At 48.1% G+C, this 19,084-nt stretch overlaps 1 protein-coding gene across 10 annotated transcripts in view; it reads right to left on the bottom strand.

Moving 5' to 3' along the window:
* Window positions 1-19,084, bottom strand: part of QRICH1 (glutamine rich 1) — a 39,293-nt gene extending 20,209 nt beyond the window's left edge. Inside the window, exons 1-4 of one of the 10 annotated variants that reach the window (XM_043552020.1) lie at window positions 14,185-14,289; window positions 13,174-13,513; window positions 12,353-12,413; window positions 8,260-8,589 (exon numbers count right to left, since the gene is read on the bottom strand). In XM_043552020.1, the coding sequence (XP_043407955.1) occupies window positions 8,260-8,568 (309 nt within the window). In that variant the 5' untranslated portion in view covers window positions 8,569-8,589; window positions 12,353-12,413; window positions 13,174-13,513; window positions 14,185-14,289. Of the gene's footprint in view, window positions 1-8,259; window positions 8,590-12,352; window positions 12,414-12,707; window positions 13,141-13,173; window positions 13,514-14,184; window positions 14,360-18,931 lie in introns of those variants that run through there. The other 9 variants (XM_037905805.2, XM_043552021.1, XM_037905802.2 and 6 more) reach the window with 9 other exon arrangements.

Below are 19,084 nucleotides of genomic sequence, written 5' to 3'. Positions count from 1 at the left end.
AAAAAAGGATGAAGTGGTGTTTTTTGTACAGGACAAACAAATTCTGTGGCTGACTTTAGAAAAAGATACATTCAAGCCTCTGTCAGCCTGCAGGCTAAGCCCAGCAGAGAAATACTGTCTGCTTTAGCACTCAGGAGGTAGCACAGGAACAGCAGTTTCCATGCTAGGAGTTCCCAGCATAGAGCCATTATAGGCCAGGGCATCCCAAGCCCACTGGCATCAAGAGACCGACTAAAGTGACCAAAATTATCTACAGATAAGTTCTAGCATGTAATAGCTGGCCGATGACTCCACAAGCCAAGTCAGGCTTTCACCAGGACAAGAGCAACATAGCAAGGCTAGTGTTCTAGTAAGCAGAAATGGTGGTTTCTGCAGGCTTCCAGAGAATCTTCACCACTGTCAAGATCCCTTCATACTAAGCTCCCTATCCCACTGTGTGGGGGTAAAAGTAACATTCAGACAACAGGACATAAAAACAACATAAGACATGGTTCTTCAAAAACAGTCCTAAGTTACTGAGTCAAATACTATAATTAATATTTTTAAATTGCGTCATGGGCACCTAGGACATACGGAAAGACGCTCTTTTTAGTGTGTGTGTAAGTCTAAAAAGATCTTGGAAGCACTGAGGGTTAGACTAAAGCTCTATTCTAAGCAGTGCTTGAATAGCAGGAAATATACAGGATGATATACAACTGCTTTAAAGGAAATACTTTATTACCTATCACAAAAAGCAAGCTCTGGGTGAACAAGTCCTATAGCAAGTGGGGAGTCTATAAGTCAGCCTCTCAAAGTTTAACTGGCAGCCCTGCAATCTCATGCTGAGTTCTGAAAGTCAAGCTGGTGAACAAGGAAAAACCCACCACAAAAGATTGTCTTCCATTTTGACTGTCCCAAATCACTGCCTTCAAGTTCCACAGGTGAGCCTAATGATAGAATTTGGTCCTGTATTTAGAATGTAATCATTCTGTTGATGCATAAACGAGATAAAAACCCAGATCCCTCTCCCAGAGCTGCTTTGCTTATTTTTGCCACTGAAGTCAATAGATCTGATTCCAAATATTTGCAGGGAACAGATCTGCTGAGTAAGAAGGAGCCATTTACACAGTACTCTTTCCCAAAGCTTTGAAACCATGATTTTGGTTAATGATTCAAAGCCATAGGGGTTTAAATTAGGAAACATCTCAAAAAGCAGACTGAACTACTCTGCAGATATTCAGGTAGGAAAAAGCAAGTCATAGAACCTAATTAGTGAAAAGAGGAATGCATTCCTTGCTGATTCTTTTCTAGAATCATGCACTTCTGTAGCAACAAGATTAAGGTCTTTCCAGCTTCTTCTCAATTGCCTCTTTCTCCACCTCCCATTCCCTGTATACTTACTGGTTTCAGAGTAGCAGCCGTGTTAGTCTGTATTCGCAAAAAGAAAAAGGAGTACTTGTGGCACCTTAGAGACTAACAAATTTATTTGAGCATAAGCTTTCGTGAGCTACACGAAAGCTTATGCTCAAATAAATTTGTTAGTCTCTAAGGTGCCACAAGTACTCCTTTTTCTTTTTGTGTATACTTACCGTGTCTCTATAATGGGTCTGAAATTGTGGAACAAGATATGTCTGCAGCTAAAGGAGAAAAAGACTGAAGGAGAGTAGACAAAAGTAAAACCACAAGGAGATGTGCCATCAGAGCAGCACACACTGCTTCTCAGTTGATGCAGTTACCTCACCCTTTTCTATACAATTGTATCAAAGCAGTCCCTTTGCAGCAGTAACATGAGCAAATGACCCTCAGGCTCCAGAACTTTAGAGGTCAGAAACTGAATAACCCAGTTTTTGAAGCCATAGGAGCGTCAAGAATCTTACAAACCTGGAAGATCTCAATTTCACAATGACATTCTGACACTGACATGGGCTGTAAACAAGAGCAACAACTAAAACCTCTCCCACTATTATTGTGTGTTCAGGAGGGATGGTATGGGGAAAGGAAAAAAAGGAATTACACTGCAGGGGGAAAAACAGTTACTTATCCACAGTAACTTTCTCTCCAAAACATGAAGCCTCCAGACCCCCCAGTGTACGAGAAGTGGAATGCCTAGCCAAAGTCATAAGAGTTTATGGCCAGAAGGAACCATCAGATCATCTAGTCTGACCTCCTGTATAGCACAAGCCCCCACCATCACTCAGCACCTGCACACTAAATCCAACAAAAAGTATTACACCCCACAGGAGCCTACTCTGACATGCCACAAGCAGAGAGTAGGAGGGACTGAGACGCACCAGTGCACAAGGCCCGGGAAATGTCAGGGAAATGATTAAGTGAGATATACCCAGATAATCCTGGCAAATGACCCACAATCTCACCCACACATTGCAAAGGAAGGCGATGCGGACCTAGGTTTTTGAGCTGTAGTTTCTCCCTCAAGCTCACTATTCTAGAGTGTTTTAATGTTTTCAGTTGTTCTACCTCCAGAAGCCCTATTTAGAACTAGTCTCTAGAGCAGAGCTCTGTGGCCAAGATTTGTAAACAAGTCACTGTTAATTAGCCCCTTTCTCCTGCATGACATCACCTCTACAGACTCCCACTATGAGAGACCAGCTACCAGTGACTTCCAGGGCACAATGGGCTGAGGAATCCTTCTAGTTGAGCAGGACAGAAGCACTGCCCTCCCGAAGCCAGCTCTTGATGCACAAGACCCTCCTGACTGATGCTGTTGGCCATTAAAATTCCCTTAAGCAAAGGGTGACCACACAATGAGAGGCACAAGAGAACAATTATTTGAAGGGGCCTTCCATGAGGCTGGTTACAAATTCAAGTGCTGGGAACTAGTAGGCTTCCAGGTGGGAGAGTAGAAGTCTGATAAGACCCTTTAAAAAAAATAATTGGGGGTGGAGCAATAACATTGACCTCTTTCATAGGCACATGTTAGAGCAGAACTAGCAGCTTGGTAGACCTAAGTGTACCCAGAGAGCCCTGATGACCAACAAAGACAGTGCAAAATAACTGGAACACGACAAGAAACAGGATCAAGACATCTGCCTTAAGCAAATGTTAACAGTTTCATTTGAGAGCCTAATACTTTCTGCACTTTAACAGAACTGCCTTGAACGCCCCACAGGAAAGCACAAGATAGCCTAACCTAGAAATTCAGCAGGTCCGATGCAAGGTCTGGATGAACTACCTTCTGTTCTGCTGGCACAGGAGAGGACAAGAAAAATGGATGATCTCTGGCCCGGACTGTCAGACCCAGGCCTGTTGATGCCCAAGCCACTGCCATGAAAATCACCTTGGTTCTATTCGGTCAGATCCTCCTCACTATCCGGGTAAGAAAGGAAACTGAGGAAAGCATAAAGGACCCCTTTTCCCTAAGCATCAATGGAAGACACTAACAGACATTATGGATCCCTACCTGCTATCAAACAATCTCAAACAAGTTTACATGTGGTGAGCAACAGCCAGACAACTCAGGTTATTGGCTAAAGTTTTGTCTGACTGCACCTGGCACATATGAATGGAGAGGGGAGGTGTCCCTTTGGTCCTAGTGCACCTTTTCCACAGATGGATCACCTCTTGACACAAAGGCAACAAAGCTCCCTGGTATCAGTTCACATAGTACACTGTGACCATGTTGTATGACATTATGCACTGGTTGCCTCCAGAAGCATAGGAGAAAGTCAGAACTAGCCACAAAATTCTTGGCTCTATCAAATTTGTGCGTAGAGCCTTGCATGGAAACAAAATTATATCTGCGTAGAGCTCTATTTATGTAGAGCCTCAACTCTCTAGGTTTTCAGACACCATCAACAGTCAGATCCTAGATATACTCCTGGACCCAGACCAAGGACTCGAGCTATTTTCTGAGCAGCAGGCTGACAAATCAGCTCCTTCCTCGAGAACTTCTATTGTGCCTAAGTTGTGCAAACTTGGTTTGCACAACTAATTCAGCTACCCTTGCAAGGGTCACCTCCATAGCCTTGAACAGGACGGAACAAAAGGTGCAAGTGCCATCAGTTCTAACACCTACAGACAATCTCACTAGGCCTTCTGTTCTGAACCGGAATAGTTCCTCTGCCAAGAGGAGAACTTGGAACCTGCCCTGAGGCAGGAACACTAAAGCCCTTATAGAAACTAGGATGGCCTCTATGAAGGTTAGCTGCTGAGATGGGACCAATGTAGACTTCCTCTGTTTATTCTCACCCCAAGAGACAAAAAAGGGTGCAAGTCTCCCAGGGCCCGAACTACCCCTGCTACAAGACTGTGCTCTTATGAGCCTGTTGTCCAAGTATGAGTAAGCCTGCAGACCCTGATGCTGCACATAAGCTGCAGCCACCATCAAGCACTAGATGCTACCAGTCCAAAGGGAAGCATCTTATACTGTCCACCATGAACCAGAGATACTGTCTGTGCCTTTTCAAGAAGTGGAGGCAGATATTTCGAAGTAAAAGGGCCCCAGACCAACGGATGTGTGTAGGAACTATGTTCCTTAAAGAAATCATGCAGAATTTGATCTTCATTAGATACCTGATCAACTTGCTGAGGTCTTATACAGGGCACCTGCCACCTTTATTTTGGGGATCAGGAAACATGAGGAACAAAGCCTTTCCTCTGGGGAGACTGTCAGTTTCTATGACTCATTTTCAACAGGGTCAGGAGCAGTTTCTTCTGAAAGGGAAGGGGATTTGAGCTTTGAAGAAACTTGTAACCAAAGAGCATTCCAGGATCCCCAGGCCCCAGCAGGATGAAGAGCAGTAGCTCATCATCCATGAAGAGTCTGGCACTAATGGTTCTTAAAGGGAGGGATAGAAGAGTAACGATAAGGAACTGAATCTTACCATGGATTCTGGTTCCCTCCCCCTCTCTCTCTCTCAAATCTGCTATTTCGACACAGCCCACCTGCTGCTGAGACAGCATAGGATGAAGACCTTTGTTTGCTCTGATGGGGACAAAACACTCTGGTAAGCAAACCAAAGCAGTTTAAAGATGACTGTGGGGAGATACTTGTCCCAATCCAAGCAATCTGGCCATGAATCTTGTGGCTGTTATTTCTCAAAAATGGCATCTGTCTTAGATTTTGAAGTCAGTTTATTTAAGAGGGAAAAATCCATTATTTTTGGTTCAAACTATGGAAAGAGCTGAACTTTGCTGCCAAGAGGATGAGAATCACAACCACGGTAGGTGACCTGGCAGCGGTGTTGGGATGTGTAAGACCACCTTAGAAAATGCTTAAATGTCTCAGAATTGTCTTAAGAATTTCAATGCCCTCCTGATTTTTGCCCTTGGTATGAGCTGGGCCCATATATAGTTATCCTAGACTATAAAAAGCTATACTGGGCCATAACAGTTAAGATAGCAGTTAGAGACTCAATGTCACTGTTGTAGAGGAATAAGCTGTTCTGACATATAGTCCTTTCCCCAGAAGTAAATACCACTACTCCACTTGTAGCCAAAACCAGAAGTGATCCTGAGGGAGGATGCTGGAAGGATAATTCAAACCCTTCAGTCAGGACCCAGTAGAAAGAATGCAGCTCCCTAGAAATCAAGGAAGTAGAGAGGTTACGGTTCCAGAAGATCTTTGTTGATAGGAGGGCTACTTTCTCCTGGAGTTCCAAGATGTCAGCGTCTGACTTTCTGCGTAAAGCTGCCAGAGGAATCCCCAGAGCTATGCTGTTTGGCCCACTGTGTTCTGAAAGGCCCTGGTGTCACTCAGAGCACAGAAGAAAGTGGTTAAGACAACATCTGAGGAGGAGGTACAAAGGAGCCAAGAGTGACTCCACATAGAATTAGTAGGCTTAGCACTGATGGTTTCAAATGTTGACATTCCCTCCACCAGAGCCTTCAAAGAGTGTTGACTATTGGTGCTTTGGCCACAGTGAACCAGTGGTCGCCCTTCCGTATGTATCTGGGTCAGTTGGACCATTCATAAGACAATCCTACCCTTCTTGTGACCATCAAGATCTTGGAAAGCCATTTCCATGGTGTCTGGTTAGAGTCAACAACAGGATCCTTGCTGGAGCCCCTCCTTCCTTCCACACTGTATCAGTGGTTTCCGAAAGACACAAGAGGGGTTTTCCTTGACCCCAGCTTCAGGCCCTGGAAACATCCTGTAAACAGTTCAAAGGTTCCCTACAGGATATCTTTACAAGAGAATGGCCCCTTTTAGCCTGGGATTTGCATTGAGGTTTTGCACTAAGGGAGGCACAGGGGCCATGCCACTTGTGTCCAGGGGGTGCATTTTAAGAAAGGTCTCCTAAACTCACAGGCTATCAGCCGTTTGCAGGGACAGAGTCCACAGCATAGTCCTTGTGACCCAGGGACCTCTTGATGCCAACTGACAGAGGGAACCCAGGGGATTCATTGGGTTTTACAGGGATCCTCTGGGTCACTTATAGGCATAATAATTCACCAGAGGGTGGGATGTAAGGACTCCTAGGGAGTCCTAGGAGTAAGGACTCCTAGCGTTACCTAGGGAGGTGGTAGAATCTCCTTCCTTGGAAGTTTTTAAGGTCAGGCTTGACAAAGCCCTGGCTGGGATGATTTGATTGGGGATTGGTCCTGCTTTGAGCAGGGGGTTGGACTAGATGACCTCCTGAGGTCCCTTCCAACCCTGATATTCTATGATTCTATGACTCTACCGAGAATCAATAGTCATTGTGAAATGTATCTCCAGGTAATATTCAAGAAGTTATGTTTCTGTGCTGAAAATTATGTTAAGATATGCAAGTTAAGGCAAGTCACCAAATGGTGATAAATTTTCTCCTGTCAGGTAGGAGGGAAGAGGAGATGCGCATCTCTCTCTGGCTGGTCATATGCATATTGTCTGGTGGTCTATCTATAGTCTGAGCCGAATGCTAATCGATATTGTAAAATCAACTAGAAAGCAGCACGCAGGAAAAAAATACTAGCATGGGGGGCGGTGGGGGTTGTCCTGTTTACAAGTAAAGACAATGGATTGTTGGGGGTATACCTTTGGATGCAAAAAGGCACCCTTCGTCCTTCACTGAGGAGAGATGAACTGTCAGCATGTTCTATTCTATGCAAGGAGGGTCAAAACCAATCTGGCTGGAAAACTCTGCAAAGACCAGGTAAGCTAATTCATTAGACAAGACAGTATATCTTGTTACCTAAATCTAGGCTTGAGAAGGCATATCATGATTTTATTGCATATATAACCATTTGTTTACAATACTCTGACTTACTACTTCTTGAATCTCTATACTTCATTAAACAAACTTTCACTTGTTTTCACTATAAACAGATCTGAGTGCTGTGTGTTGAACAGAACAATGAAACTGGTAAGCTGGTGTCTACTGTTTCTTTGGGAGCAGTGGGTCTGTGAATTCAGTGAGTGACTGATGCATCAGGGGTTTGTCACTCCAGAGGGAGGCTTGGAAGACTCAAGGGTTGGAGTGTGCCTATTGCTAACCTAGGAGAGGGAGTAGAGGCTGAGTAGGTCTGGAGTGGAGTGCTTGTTGGGGAGCTGACCCTTGGCAGGCACAGACAAGGCTTCCTCATGCTAAGGACAGGGGCTAGCGAGGTCCCTCACAATCCTGGATACCCCTGGAAAGTGTCAGTTCTCCTCAGGCTTTCAGAGAAGTCCTTGCAGACATCTCAACCTGGGTTTGAGTGGCCATACCCAAGGCACAAAAAGCACTTTTCAGGTCCATAAGAAACAAAGAAAATATCAGGGCAAGGAGAATGCCTCTCACTTTTCTTAGATAGATCTTAGCAGCTTGGGCAAGGCACAAGGTAACCCAAAACCAGCAAAACTTCAAAACAGCCCAAAAACAACAATTAAGCCAAAATTATCAGGTGTATCCTACACCTATCTGAACTATTCTATGAAAAGAACAGAAAAATGAGGTTGTTTCCATAACTATTCCAGCAAGCAAAGAGGAATTAACAAGCCACTAGAGGGGATGGGGTATTTACAGCCACTTCCTATGAAATTAGGGTTTGAGGAAGATGCGCACATACCAAAACTGCTAACTATTTCTCAGAAAGTTGGCATCACCTCATTGCTAGGAATGGAACTCCTCCAATAGTGGGACTCTGCAGAAGTAATGCCATGAGACATTATCTACCAAACTTCTCATATGAAAACTAAATAATTTCTGATACATGGAGAGCTAGGTGTCCACAGACTAGTGTTCATAAAGTTTTCCTACTTTTTACATTCTGACCTGCATGTTGCACATCCCCAGTATAGACACCTGTACCTCTGACTTACAAGTTAATGCATAAATTCAAAATGATCATTCAGATGTTTACCTGGACCTGTTGTGGCTGCTGAACCTGTATCTGTTGCTCTTGTTGCGTTTGTTGCTGGACACTGGTTGTAACGGGACAGGCAAGCTCAAGCAAAGATCCGGCCACCTCTGTGCTGTCCGTGTAAATGCAGTTTCCACCTTGTTGATATACCATGGTGGTGGTGGCTGTCTGCTGGAACTCCTGGAGAGCTTCAGGCCCCTTGGAAGCAAGAGAGTCAAGAAACTCCTTCATCCTGTGCTGAGGGATTGTTCGTGCTTTCACACGGATGTATTCTTCGAAGGAAATGGTGTTCTCCAGAGAATTATTCATATTGCAAGGTCCTTAGGATTCCTTAAAGGAGAAAGTTAAGACTCTAGTTTCACAACTTTCATAGTAGTTTCACAACTTTCATAGTTATATTGTACAAGGGTACACATGAAGCCAGTGGCTAATATCTTACACACACTGGATTTCTGCATGACAAACATGGACACCCGGAAGCCTTAAGAGACAAATGCTGTAGTTTTACATGCCATTTTATGCAGCAAGCATTTCTTTAATTAATCCCTTGTTAAGAGTCACAACTGCACACTGCTACCCTTCAGGCTTACTTGCCTTGTATAAAGAGCTCTCTCCAGAGTGTTGTCTCCTTCTGATGACTTATAGTAATGCACTCAGTCTCAGGCCAGAGCAGTCCTGAATAGGCTAAATTAACCCTTATTGAATTTTATTTGTTCATTTACATCATGGAATGCTATATATAGTATCAAGAACATTTGAGATGCCATTGCCTATGGGATTGGTTTATAGCTACAGAGGTGACAGAACCAAGTATCATAACCCATTAGGCAAAACAACACTCTGTGGTAACTAACAGGAAGGAGGAGATAAGGAAGTAGGAAGTGATTGTATCTCTACATTTACACTGGGATTAGGACTGGGATTATTCTCTCACTTTGCTGAGCAGAATTTTCAGACTTCTTTAAAAGGACAGAGGACAGAACACTGGAATCCAAAGATTCCATTAAGTGGGACTGGTGCACCTGGAAAGAAGCTGTGAGGTCTTGAAAAAGTGGGCAACAGCAGGCCTCACACTCCTATTACCAAATATGAGAAGGAAGAAATCAGCATGAAGCACAGTATAGTAGGAGGGACATACATGTAAGGTGAAGAAAGGGAAACAGAGCAAAAGAAACCAACAAGACCAGGGAGAAAGTAAGAGCGTGAGTGTATTCTTGTTTCTAGAGCAGTAATAACTCATGGTGAAGGGTAAACACATTTAGATGGTAACCTTACCACTACTGATGTGGTCATGCAATGCTGTGTGGAGATACGGGGTTGCAGCCACAATTACCAGGATAGGGAACTTTGGGTGACTGGGCCTAATTATATATACAGAAGAAAAAAGGACACATACAGATAACACTATATATACACACACATTATTATGGTGATTGGGACTACAGAAAAAATAGATGAGAAAAAAAGCTGTACGACATTTCAGCACTGATTTGGTCACAAGAGACTGACTACATTCGTTCAACAAGGTGGCCCAAAGTGTTATTTCTAAAGCAGTGTGCAAACAAAAGGAGGTTTAGTAATAGGCTGTCAACATTAAGTGCAACAGAGTTCTAGCAATGGGAGCTGGATCAGACCCTAAATCACTTCCATTGTTGGTCTGAAACCCACTCCGACCTGGTCAGGCAGCACCACACCCATGACACTTCATGCAGGAAGGGTCATAGATACAAGTCACTACTAGCACATGGGTCAGAGAGGTATGGATCCCAAAGGCAGAGAATGTGTGCGAGGCAATTCTTGCAGAACATAACTTATGGGACCTTAAAAATAAGTGACAAGTTTCTGCAATGGGTTCCTGTGGAAAAATCCAAGCATTTATAGTGAACAGACAACTATACGGTTGTGCTTACACAAATAAAAAGTACAAACTTACATTGTTCACTTATTTAAGAGAAGGCTGTTAATACAGCATAGCTGCATTTGCCACCGTACCTTGGCCACAATGTTTTATAACACAGCATGCAGAAGCTTCCATACAACTATCTGTCTTTCACTGAAGTTACACTTTGACAAGATTTCTAACTAGCTCTACACGTGACATGCAACTAATGAAGCTATTCATGTCACTGCTGACTCAGTGACAAGTTTCCCCAGAAGCCACCAAGAACACAGTCCAAACATCTTCAACGGTTTACCTTCTCTCAGGAAGAAAAAGTTTGACACTATCTACACCTATGCTGAAACCAACAGAAACCCTGGCCTTGCTAATGTTTTCAGTGCTGCAGTAGACCACCAAGCCTTCATCAACAAATTCCGAAATGAGCATTAAACCTCACTGAAAGAAAACAGAAACCCAGTATGATACTTTGAAGTAGAGAATTGTTAAGTTTTCCGTGTGTGTGTGTTTGGCTGGAATTTAAGCCTACTGAAGTTTGCAGAGATTTGGCCCGAGTACCTTGACTAAGACTTTCAGATGTGAATAGTGACTTTGGGTGCCCAATTTGAGATGCATTCAATGGGCCTGACTTTCAGAAGGCAGGTGCTCAGCATTTTTGAGAAAGACTCCTCTAAAATGTCTCAAGATTGGCACCCAAAAACTGACCCTCACAAAAAAATTTCTAGTTACTTGTGAAAAATCTTGATCCTTGTGCTGGAAGCTGTTTTCACATATACAGCGGACTGCTCTGTGGCAGAGCTTAAAAAAACAAAACAAACGCAAAAACCAGAAATCTAGATCTTAATTTTTAATCTGCCTGTACCTAGTAGGAGAGACCCACCACCACTGAGGTCTAGGGGCTTGAGAACCAAGCTTCCATCCACTACTTCCAATAGCTGGGAAGTAGAACAAGTGCTGGGATTCTTACTTACTATCTCTTGACCTCAATCAGGTGTTCACTCTCTCAATTAGATTCAGACTAGCAGTCACCTAAAATCAGAAGCCCACTCTTACTTCCCCTACAGTCTGCTGGAAGGAAGCTTTCCTTTTTCTCTCCCTCCCAATCCCAGAGCCTAACAGCTGTTCTACTAAGTTCTTACATTGCATTTATCACTGTGGTATCTAAGCACCTTCAGAGTATTATCTAATATACATATATTCAGAGTGCATAGGAGCATTAGTCATGGACCAGGACCCCCTTATGTTAGACACTGTACAAACAGATGGTCCTTGCACCAAAGCGTTGGGGAGTCTCTGCTATTCTACCTCTCCCAACGTTCTGAGAGATTGGGAAAGAGGCAGACTGCAGTCTCTAGTGCTCCATTCCTATAGTCTCCCTTTTTATTTATATTGAGAATTTAAAAACAAGTCTCAGTTTTTCTAATCAGCAGCTGAGCTAAACTGACCTTACCAAATTCTTGTCAATTTCAAGGCTATCTACAGAAATATGGAACTGCAGTAAAACTGATCAGGATCTTGTTAGTTTCACTCTTCTGCCCCTTGGCAAAAGTATGAGCAACAGCAGAGTTATTAGTGCTGGCCCTAGATTCAGGAAGGTAACATGTTTTGAAGCCTTCTTTTTCCATTGTAATGAGAAGTTGTTTAAAAAACAAATCACAAAAAGAACTAAGCCTCTCCCTTTGACCACCTAACATACCACCTCCCCACAGGCATGTTTACTACTCAGCATTAACAAATATATTTTTATTTTTTAAAATAAAAACTTCTACAGGTTTCCAAGCACACACACAATACAATTCTCTTTATGCAAAGTTAGTATTGCGTTCAACAGCAAAAAACATTTATACTACAACGTACGCAAATTTGTACTGGCAGGCAGACAACACCTTTACCATTAGCTATTAAAATATCAGGATAGATCAGTTTATCCATTATGTACAGTCCATTTCAAAATGAAGTGAATACTCATCACTACTAAAACTTGGCAGAATGCATTTTCAAACTGTTCAGCAAAGGTTACTGCTTGGATACATGGATATAAATCCTCCCTTTTCAGTTTAATTGCATTTTCCACTAAATAGGATTTGGAAAATAGTCCAAGTTCATGAGCATAAGTGGTTAGTTCATAAAACTTAGAGACTAAAGATACTGAAAATGTACACACAGATTTGCAGCAGGTGGACTATCTGGACTCACCAGTCACCATGTTGCAGGTATTTCTGCTGCACTTGTCCTGAGCTCTTAGACTTGTAACATTCTGGAGAAGACAGAACAAAGAAGCCCTTTCTATCCCCAGTTTTTTGGGTTTTTTTTAGTTAAATTGTATTTTAAAAAGACAATGAAACAAACACAAAATGAATATTATCATAATAATGCTACAACCTTAATAGAGAATTCCTAACTAATTATTACAAGACATGCCCAATTCCTAACCAGTTCGTTTTACTTCCAGATCTTAAGAACACATATTAAGACAAACATCTCTCCATGTACATCTTTTGCATAGTGCAGAATGTTCTTCTCTAAGACAGAGAACTGTGCTGGAACTTACATAACTTTTAATGGACACTGGAGTTACTGAAACTTAGAACAAGGCAGTGGGGAGACAAATATTGCCATAAGGTCCAGATGCCTTTTCTTGCTCCTTTCTCCTCACAAGTGTTCAAGGTAGAACAGAGTAACTAGGCAGAGCTGGGGACCAGTAGTCCAATTAAGGCTCTCTGAGGAGATAAAAACTTTTTTTAAAAAAAAGTCACTTTGTTAAATGAAGAGAAGGCTAAACGCCATACATATCTGTTAAATGGTGGGTTACACCTCAATAGTTTTTTAAACCTTCTTAATTTAGTTATATAAAATATCTTCTTCTCTTGCTGCAGCTAATAAACACAACTGTAAACAGACTTAATTAGTACTTTACTGAACCACTCATCCACTTTACAAAATATACTAAGGTTTTGTGCAATACAGCAAAACTTTCTTAAGAGACCACTCAAGAGACTGACACATCAGATGCTTACTGGAGATGTTTTCCAATAAATGAGCAGCAAGATTGTACTCAATTAATTTGCAGGGGTCCCCTAGGACAGGAGATTGCTTAGTAAGGTTGATCTTGAACAGTTTTCACTGCATATAAGCAACTATGACCCTTGCTTTGTCTCTAAAGTAGAGATTTCTGGACTCAGGAGCCTTAGCACTTGGATCTTTAAAAGACTCTGAATATACCAGGCCTGGTCTGAAGATGTACTGTATATCTTCTCTTGAAGTTTCTTAAAAGCAAGAGTTGACCCAGTCGCACTGTAGCAGGTCGTGGTGGCGATACACCACTTGCAGGCCAAAGCAGTCTCCAGACCAGACCGACTGCCAACGGGGATGCGGAGTGAGAAATGACAGGCGCTCTGACCCGCCGCTGACCCCCGGCCCAGACCCCGCTTCTTTCCGGGGCCGCGCTCGGAGCCCGCAGCGGCGGCCTGGCGGGCGGGTCCCGGCGCAAGCCGCGGCGGCGGCGGCAGCAGGCCCCACGCCGCTCTCGCCCCCAGCCCCGCCGGCGCCGTGCTCGGCGCAGCCCGGCAGAGCAACACCCCGCCCCCCCGGGACGGGACAGTCCCGCCCCCGCCCCCCCAGCATGCCCGGGCCGGGCGAGCCAGGCCCCAGGGAGACGAGCGCGCCCCCGCCGCCGGGAGCGAGCGGCCCCGTGCGCGTGTCCGGCAGCAACAGCGGCGGGGGAAGGGGCCGCCCCGCGGCTGGGGGAGGGGTGGGCGCGCGGGGGCGCGCCCCTCCTCTCACGGGAGGCCAACGGGCCTCGCGCGGGCACAGGGTGTCTCGGGTCGCCGCGCGCTCCCGGCAGCGCCACACAACAAACGGGCCCGCGCCTCCCCGTCGGGGCCGCGCCGCCCCCGGAACCACCACCGCCGCCGCCGCCTCCCCCCGCGTGAGGGGAGGCCGCGCCCGCCCCAGCCGCCGCAGCCCACGTCCCCCGGCCTGGCAAACCCCGCTCCGCCGCCGCTCGGCCCGGCCCGGCCCCGCCTCACCCTGGCCCCGCCGCCGCCTCGCTCCGCCACCGCCTCGGCCCGACTCTTTTCCCCTCACAGCTCCCTGGGCGCCATCTTACATTCAACCCCCCGCAGCCAATCAGCGCTTAGTCCCGGCCTCGCGAGAGCGCGGCCCCCAAGCCCCGCGAGAGCTCCGCGCCCGGAGCCGCCCTGCGCCTTAAAGGGGCCGTGCGCCGGGCTGGGCTCTTGGCAGCCGGGGCTGGGGGCCCTAGGCTCCGCCCTGCCTGCTGCTAGCGCCCGGGGGCACCTTGGCCCGGCCCAGCGTGGGGCAGATTCCAGAGCCCCCCGTCTCACCGCACTGGGGCTGGGGGCCCCTTGCAAGCCTTGGGCCAGGCCTGGCCAGGTGCATGGCGCTGCACAGCGCCCTGCCCCAGCCCCTCACAGCCAGGTCATCAACCACCCTGCCCTGGAGAAAGCGCCAGCCCCTGCCAGGGGGAAGGCCAGGCCCCGAGCCAAGGCCAACAGCCTCAGCCCGTCCCATGCCAGCCCCAGGCTCCGCTTCCCGGGAACGCTTTTAACCCAACGGTCACATAGCGCTTTGCAATGGGAGAACCCGAACGTCCGGCTGGACCGGAGAAAGCCAGGCGCAGGAAGAGACTGTCATTCCTTACACAAAAGAGAGCCGGCCTGTGGTTTAGTTTCTTGCTATTGATATCACTGCCTAGGTGCCTTTGAGACTAGCCTCTACTTTACACATTGGTCCCAACGTCCATGGGTTGCTCAGTAGTAACTTAATGTTTAGTTCTGCATGCCAGCCCCGGGGGCGGCAGAATGGTATAGACGACCTTCTGAGACCCCTTCCAGCCCTACATGTCTGATTTAACACCTTCTCCCCACACCCTTCATGGTAGAAAAGGCAGATATGTGAGAAATGAAAGCTGAAAGTTGACTTTTTCCCCATAAAGTCAAGCAACATCCTGTCCTTTTAAGACTAAGTCAAGCCTGCAGGAGGATGAAATAAGAATTAAAAACAAATAATAGGCCCCCAACCCCTGTGCCCTCACTGATCTGACAACAGTATCTATTGTGATAGAATTTCAGCATAGGACAGAAACATTATGTATCTAGGGAAGAAAGAGTTGGTTGGGGAGGTAGAAAACCTAGCTAAAGAGCCTATTCCATCCTACATATATCACCAACACTGGTTTCATATAAAACAATTACTATATACAGTTGTCAGCACTAGGGGTGGGGAGTTTCCTGCTAGTTGATAGGATAGACCTTTCTATAACCAGGAGAGAGAGAGCCTGGCAATGGGCGACGGGATGGATCACTTGATGATTCCCTGTTCTGTTCACTCCCTCTGGGGCACCTGGCATTGGCCACTGTCGGCAGACAGGACACTGGGCTAGATGGACCTTTGGTCTGACCCAGTCTGGCCGTTCTGAGGTTCCCTGCTATCTTTACAAAGAGGAAAGAAGGTAGAGAATAAGGAAGGGACGCAGTCCAGGAACGAGTTCTCAAGTCAGGGCAATACAGAGATCCTCTGGCAGCAGCTTTTTATGCCCGTAAAAGAAAATGCCCGGTGAGAGTTTTGACAATTAGGAGAGTAACTGTGACTGGAATTCAGAGAGGAAGAAGGAAGAGTGCTGACCACTATGGATGGAGCAGGCTAAACAACTCCATGGAAGAGAACAGAGGCAGGAGATACTGGGTCCCATTGGTAGGAGAGAAAGAGCAGTTCTGGCTGCACTCAGGCAAAGAGAATAAGATCAGGAGCTGTAGATATACAAGAGGAATGGGTTTTTTGGAAGCCACAGTTCTATTTCCAGTTGAAGCAGCCATGATATTAGTAAGGCTTAGAGATAACATCCACACCTGCTTTGTCTAGAATATTCACAGCTGAGCAGTGGAAGGAGACATGGATTTCACAATCACTGTCAATAACGGAAACAAAACACTGACAGGTCAAATCAAATAGCCTGGGGCAGGAGAATGCATCAGAGAAGCTTACAGGCCTTCCCGAAAGCAAACATTGCTTCACAGCATTTTGGAATGCTGCTTTGGAGGAGAGCGTTGTGTGGTTGGGAAGCGACTTTGTCTTGCTCTCCCCCCTCAGGACAAACTCTAGTGTTACAGGTTTCAGAGTAACAGCCGTGTTAGTCTGTATTCGCAAAAAGAAAAGGAGTACTAAGGTGCCACAAGTACTCCTTTTCTTCTAGTGTTACAGAACAGAAGCAACTTCCAGCACACCTCCCAATCACTGCAGTGGGCTTGGGAAGGGCTTGTCCCTACAGCACCTAAGCCAGGAGGTGCTCCACGTAGCAGGTATTATCCTTACTGGGCCCAGAGTTGTGAAGATGACATGCAGCTGTCTGAAAACTGTCCCTCGCCTCCCATGCATCACCTGTTGGAGCCCTGCAGCTAGCATGCTCTCCTTTTGCTTCCTGGCTTTAGGAGCAGTATCCTGGGCTCTGCACGGCAGCACGGTCCCTCCACAATGCCTTACCAGCCACACTGCAATGAGTTAGATAAGGTTTGTGTGGAAAGAATGTGGAAGGACAATCACAAAGAGGGATTTGATTGGTCCAAGTATCTTAACTCCCCTCCCTGCTACAAGGCAGCCAGGCTGGGTGAGTTGGAAAGCAAATGGTTAATTGCTTCATTAAAACACCTGGCAACATCCCACACACAGTGAATTTAAAGACTAGCAAGTGAGACTAGGTAACCCAGAGATTAAGAAAAACACAGGGCTAATTCAGCCCTTGAGTAACTCCTTTAACTTAATGGAGTTACACCAGAGATTACACTGGCCCACTGTTTAGCAGTTTCCATTGGTGGTGACCTGCTAACACCTTACTGCAGCTAGGCTTCAGGGAGCTCACCACAGCTGTTGTGGCCTAAAGCAGGCCAGGAAAAGTGAATTTGGCTGTGGGTACTTCTGCCTTGGGTTGGAGAACTGAGTTGTACAGGGCACTGTGCAAATCCAGAATCTCCTTATCAAGGAGCAGACGCCCTAAGGGATTCTCAGAGGCAGGCCACAGCAATTAAAGCTCCTTAAAGAAGAGCTGGAGGCCAGCAGAGCCATTTTGGCCCCAATGTCAGCATGGGAGTTGTGCACACACACAGCAGCCCTGGTTTTGGCTGTACAACCAGTCCCCCTGCCAAGGCAGAGCACATAATTTACCCCCCTCCCCTAGGTAATTGCCACAGCTTACCTGAGAGTCAGGGGACAGACTTTTAGCTGGCAAAAGGAAATGGAACAGCAGGCCCTGCCTATGGCATCTACCCTGTCCACATGCGAGGATCTTCGAGCAGTCAGTTACTAAGTACAGAACTTGTGAAAGTTCCCAGGACCCTCAGGCTACCAGGGGAGAATGAGCCTCCCACCCCACCCTGTGTAGCCCCTGTGCGCTCACTTTCATTCCCACACAGTCCCAGTCGGGAACCCCGAGGGCTAACTGTAAGCAGCTGGGCCCCAGAGATAGTTCTGGGTCGTGAGAGCCCATGGAGTTGTCTGCAGGTTCCGCCAGGCGCATTCGCCCAGGGTCAGGAAGATGTTTGCTGTGTCGTGGCCGTGAGATGCTCACAGCAGCCTTGGAGCTTGTCCCACTCTGGACCTGTACAGATGCTACTGAAGGACAATCCATGGCCCTCATCGCCGGGATACCTGGGCAGCTCCCGACTCCAATGCACTGATCCTCATGCCCCTGGGGGAGGTCAGGCTGGGCATCATCCCCACACTGACAGATGGGAACTGAGGCCCAGAGCCTTCCATTGGTTTCCAAAAATATCTCCCTGCCTCCAGGGTCTGGGCCCAGGCCACTTTCCCAGCCATGCAAGGCCTTGGGTAGAGCAGGGAATTGAACTGAAAGGTCAATCCCAGCCGAGTGCCCCGACCACTGGGCCATCCCAGGTCTCCAGAGCAGCGCCTGGCAGGCCTGTTCCCTTTGCTCCTTCCCCCAGGGATCTCTCCTGCCACGGGAAAGGAGGCAGTTGCTCCCTCTCGGCTGCGGGCCCAGCCTGCCAGGAGCCGGACCCCGGCCCACGCACGGGCGCTGGCTGTGGCTGCCCGCGGGGGCGTCGGCGGGGCAGGGCGGGGGCTCGGGCAGGAGACGGGCTGCTTGTTAAGGCACATCCTGCTGGGGCCAGCGCGGCCGGAGGCGAGGTCCCCCCGGCCCAGCGGGGCCCAGGCTGCTCCCTGCACCCCTCGCCCCACCCCCGTTACCCGCGCCGGGATCCTTGGAGGGGCCGAGCCGGGCTCCCCTCCCCAGGGCCGGGCCGGCTCCTTGAACAGCCCCATGTGCTCGCCGAAGCCTCCCACCGGCAGGACCAACACAGCCCCTTAAGGTGGCCCGTGGGGCTCGCGGGGGCCGCTGCCGCAGCCCCCCCCCGGGAACCTGCCCCCCTCCAGCGCCCGGGGCCCAAACCCGCCGGCGGCTGCCAGCGCGGCCGGCGAGCCCGGGCCCCGCCCGGGGGTCAGGCCGCCCCCAGCCCAGCCCAGCCCAGCCCAGCCCAGCCCACCTTAAGCGCGGCCCGTGTTTGCACGGCGAGCCGGGCAGGGGGCGAGCCGGGCCCGCCAGGCTCGCGGGGGGTGGCGGGTTAAAGCCCCGCAGCGTCCTCCGGAGCCCGGCTGCGAGCTCAGCTCCCGGCGCTGCCCGGGGCTCGCCCCGCCCCGGAGCAGCCCGGCCCCGCGGTGACCTGCGGCGGCTCCCCCGGCCCGGCCCGGCCCGGCCAGCCCCGCCCGCGAGCCGCGCTCGCTCCCCCGCTCCCGGTTCATCGTTACCGCGCCGGGCCTGGGTCGGGCGGCCGCCATCGCCGTCACACAGCGGCGCTGAGACGAGCACGGCTCGGTGGGGCCGGGTATCGGCTTCCCCGGCCGGGCCCAGCGAGCTCCCCGGTCTGCCCCCGCCCAGCCCAGGGCAGAGCCCTCCCCGCA

This window comes from Chelonia mydas, chromosome 7, assembly GCF_015237465.2.
Source record: "Chelonia mydas isolate rCheMyd1 chromosome 7, rCheMyd1.pri.v2, whole genome shotgun sequence".
In the NCBI taxonomy this organism is placed as follows: Eukaryota; Metazoa; Chordata; order Testudines; family Cheloniidae; genus Chelonia; species Chelonia mydas.
Note: the sequence above shows the minus strand (reverse complement) of the source record. Positions and strands in the feature narration are given on the sequence as shown.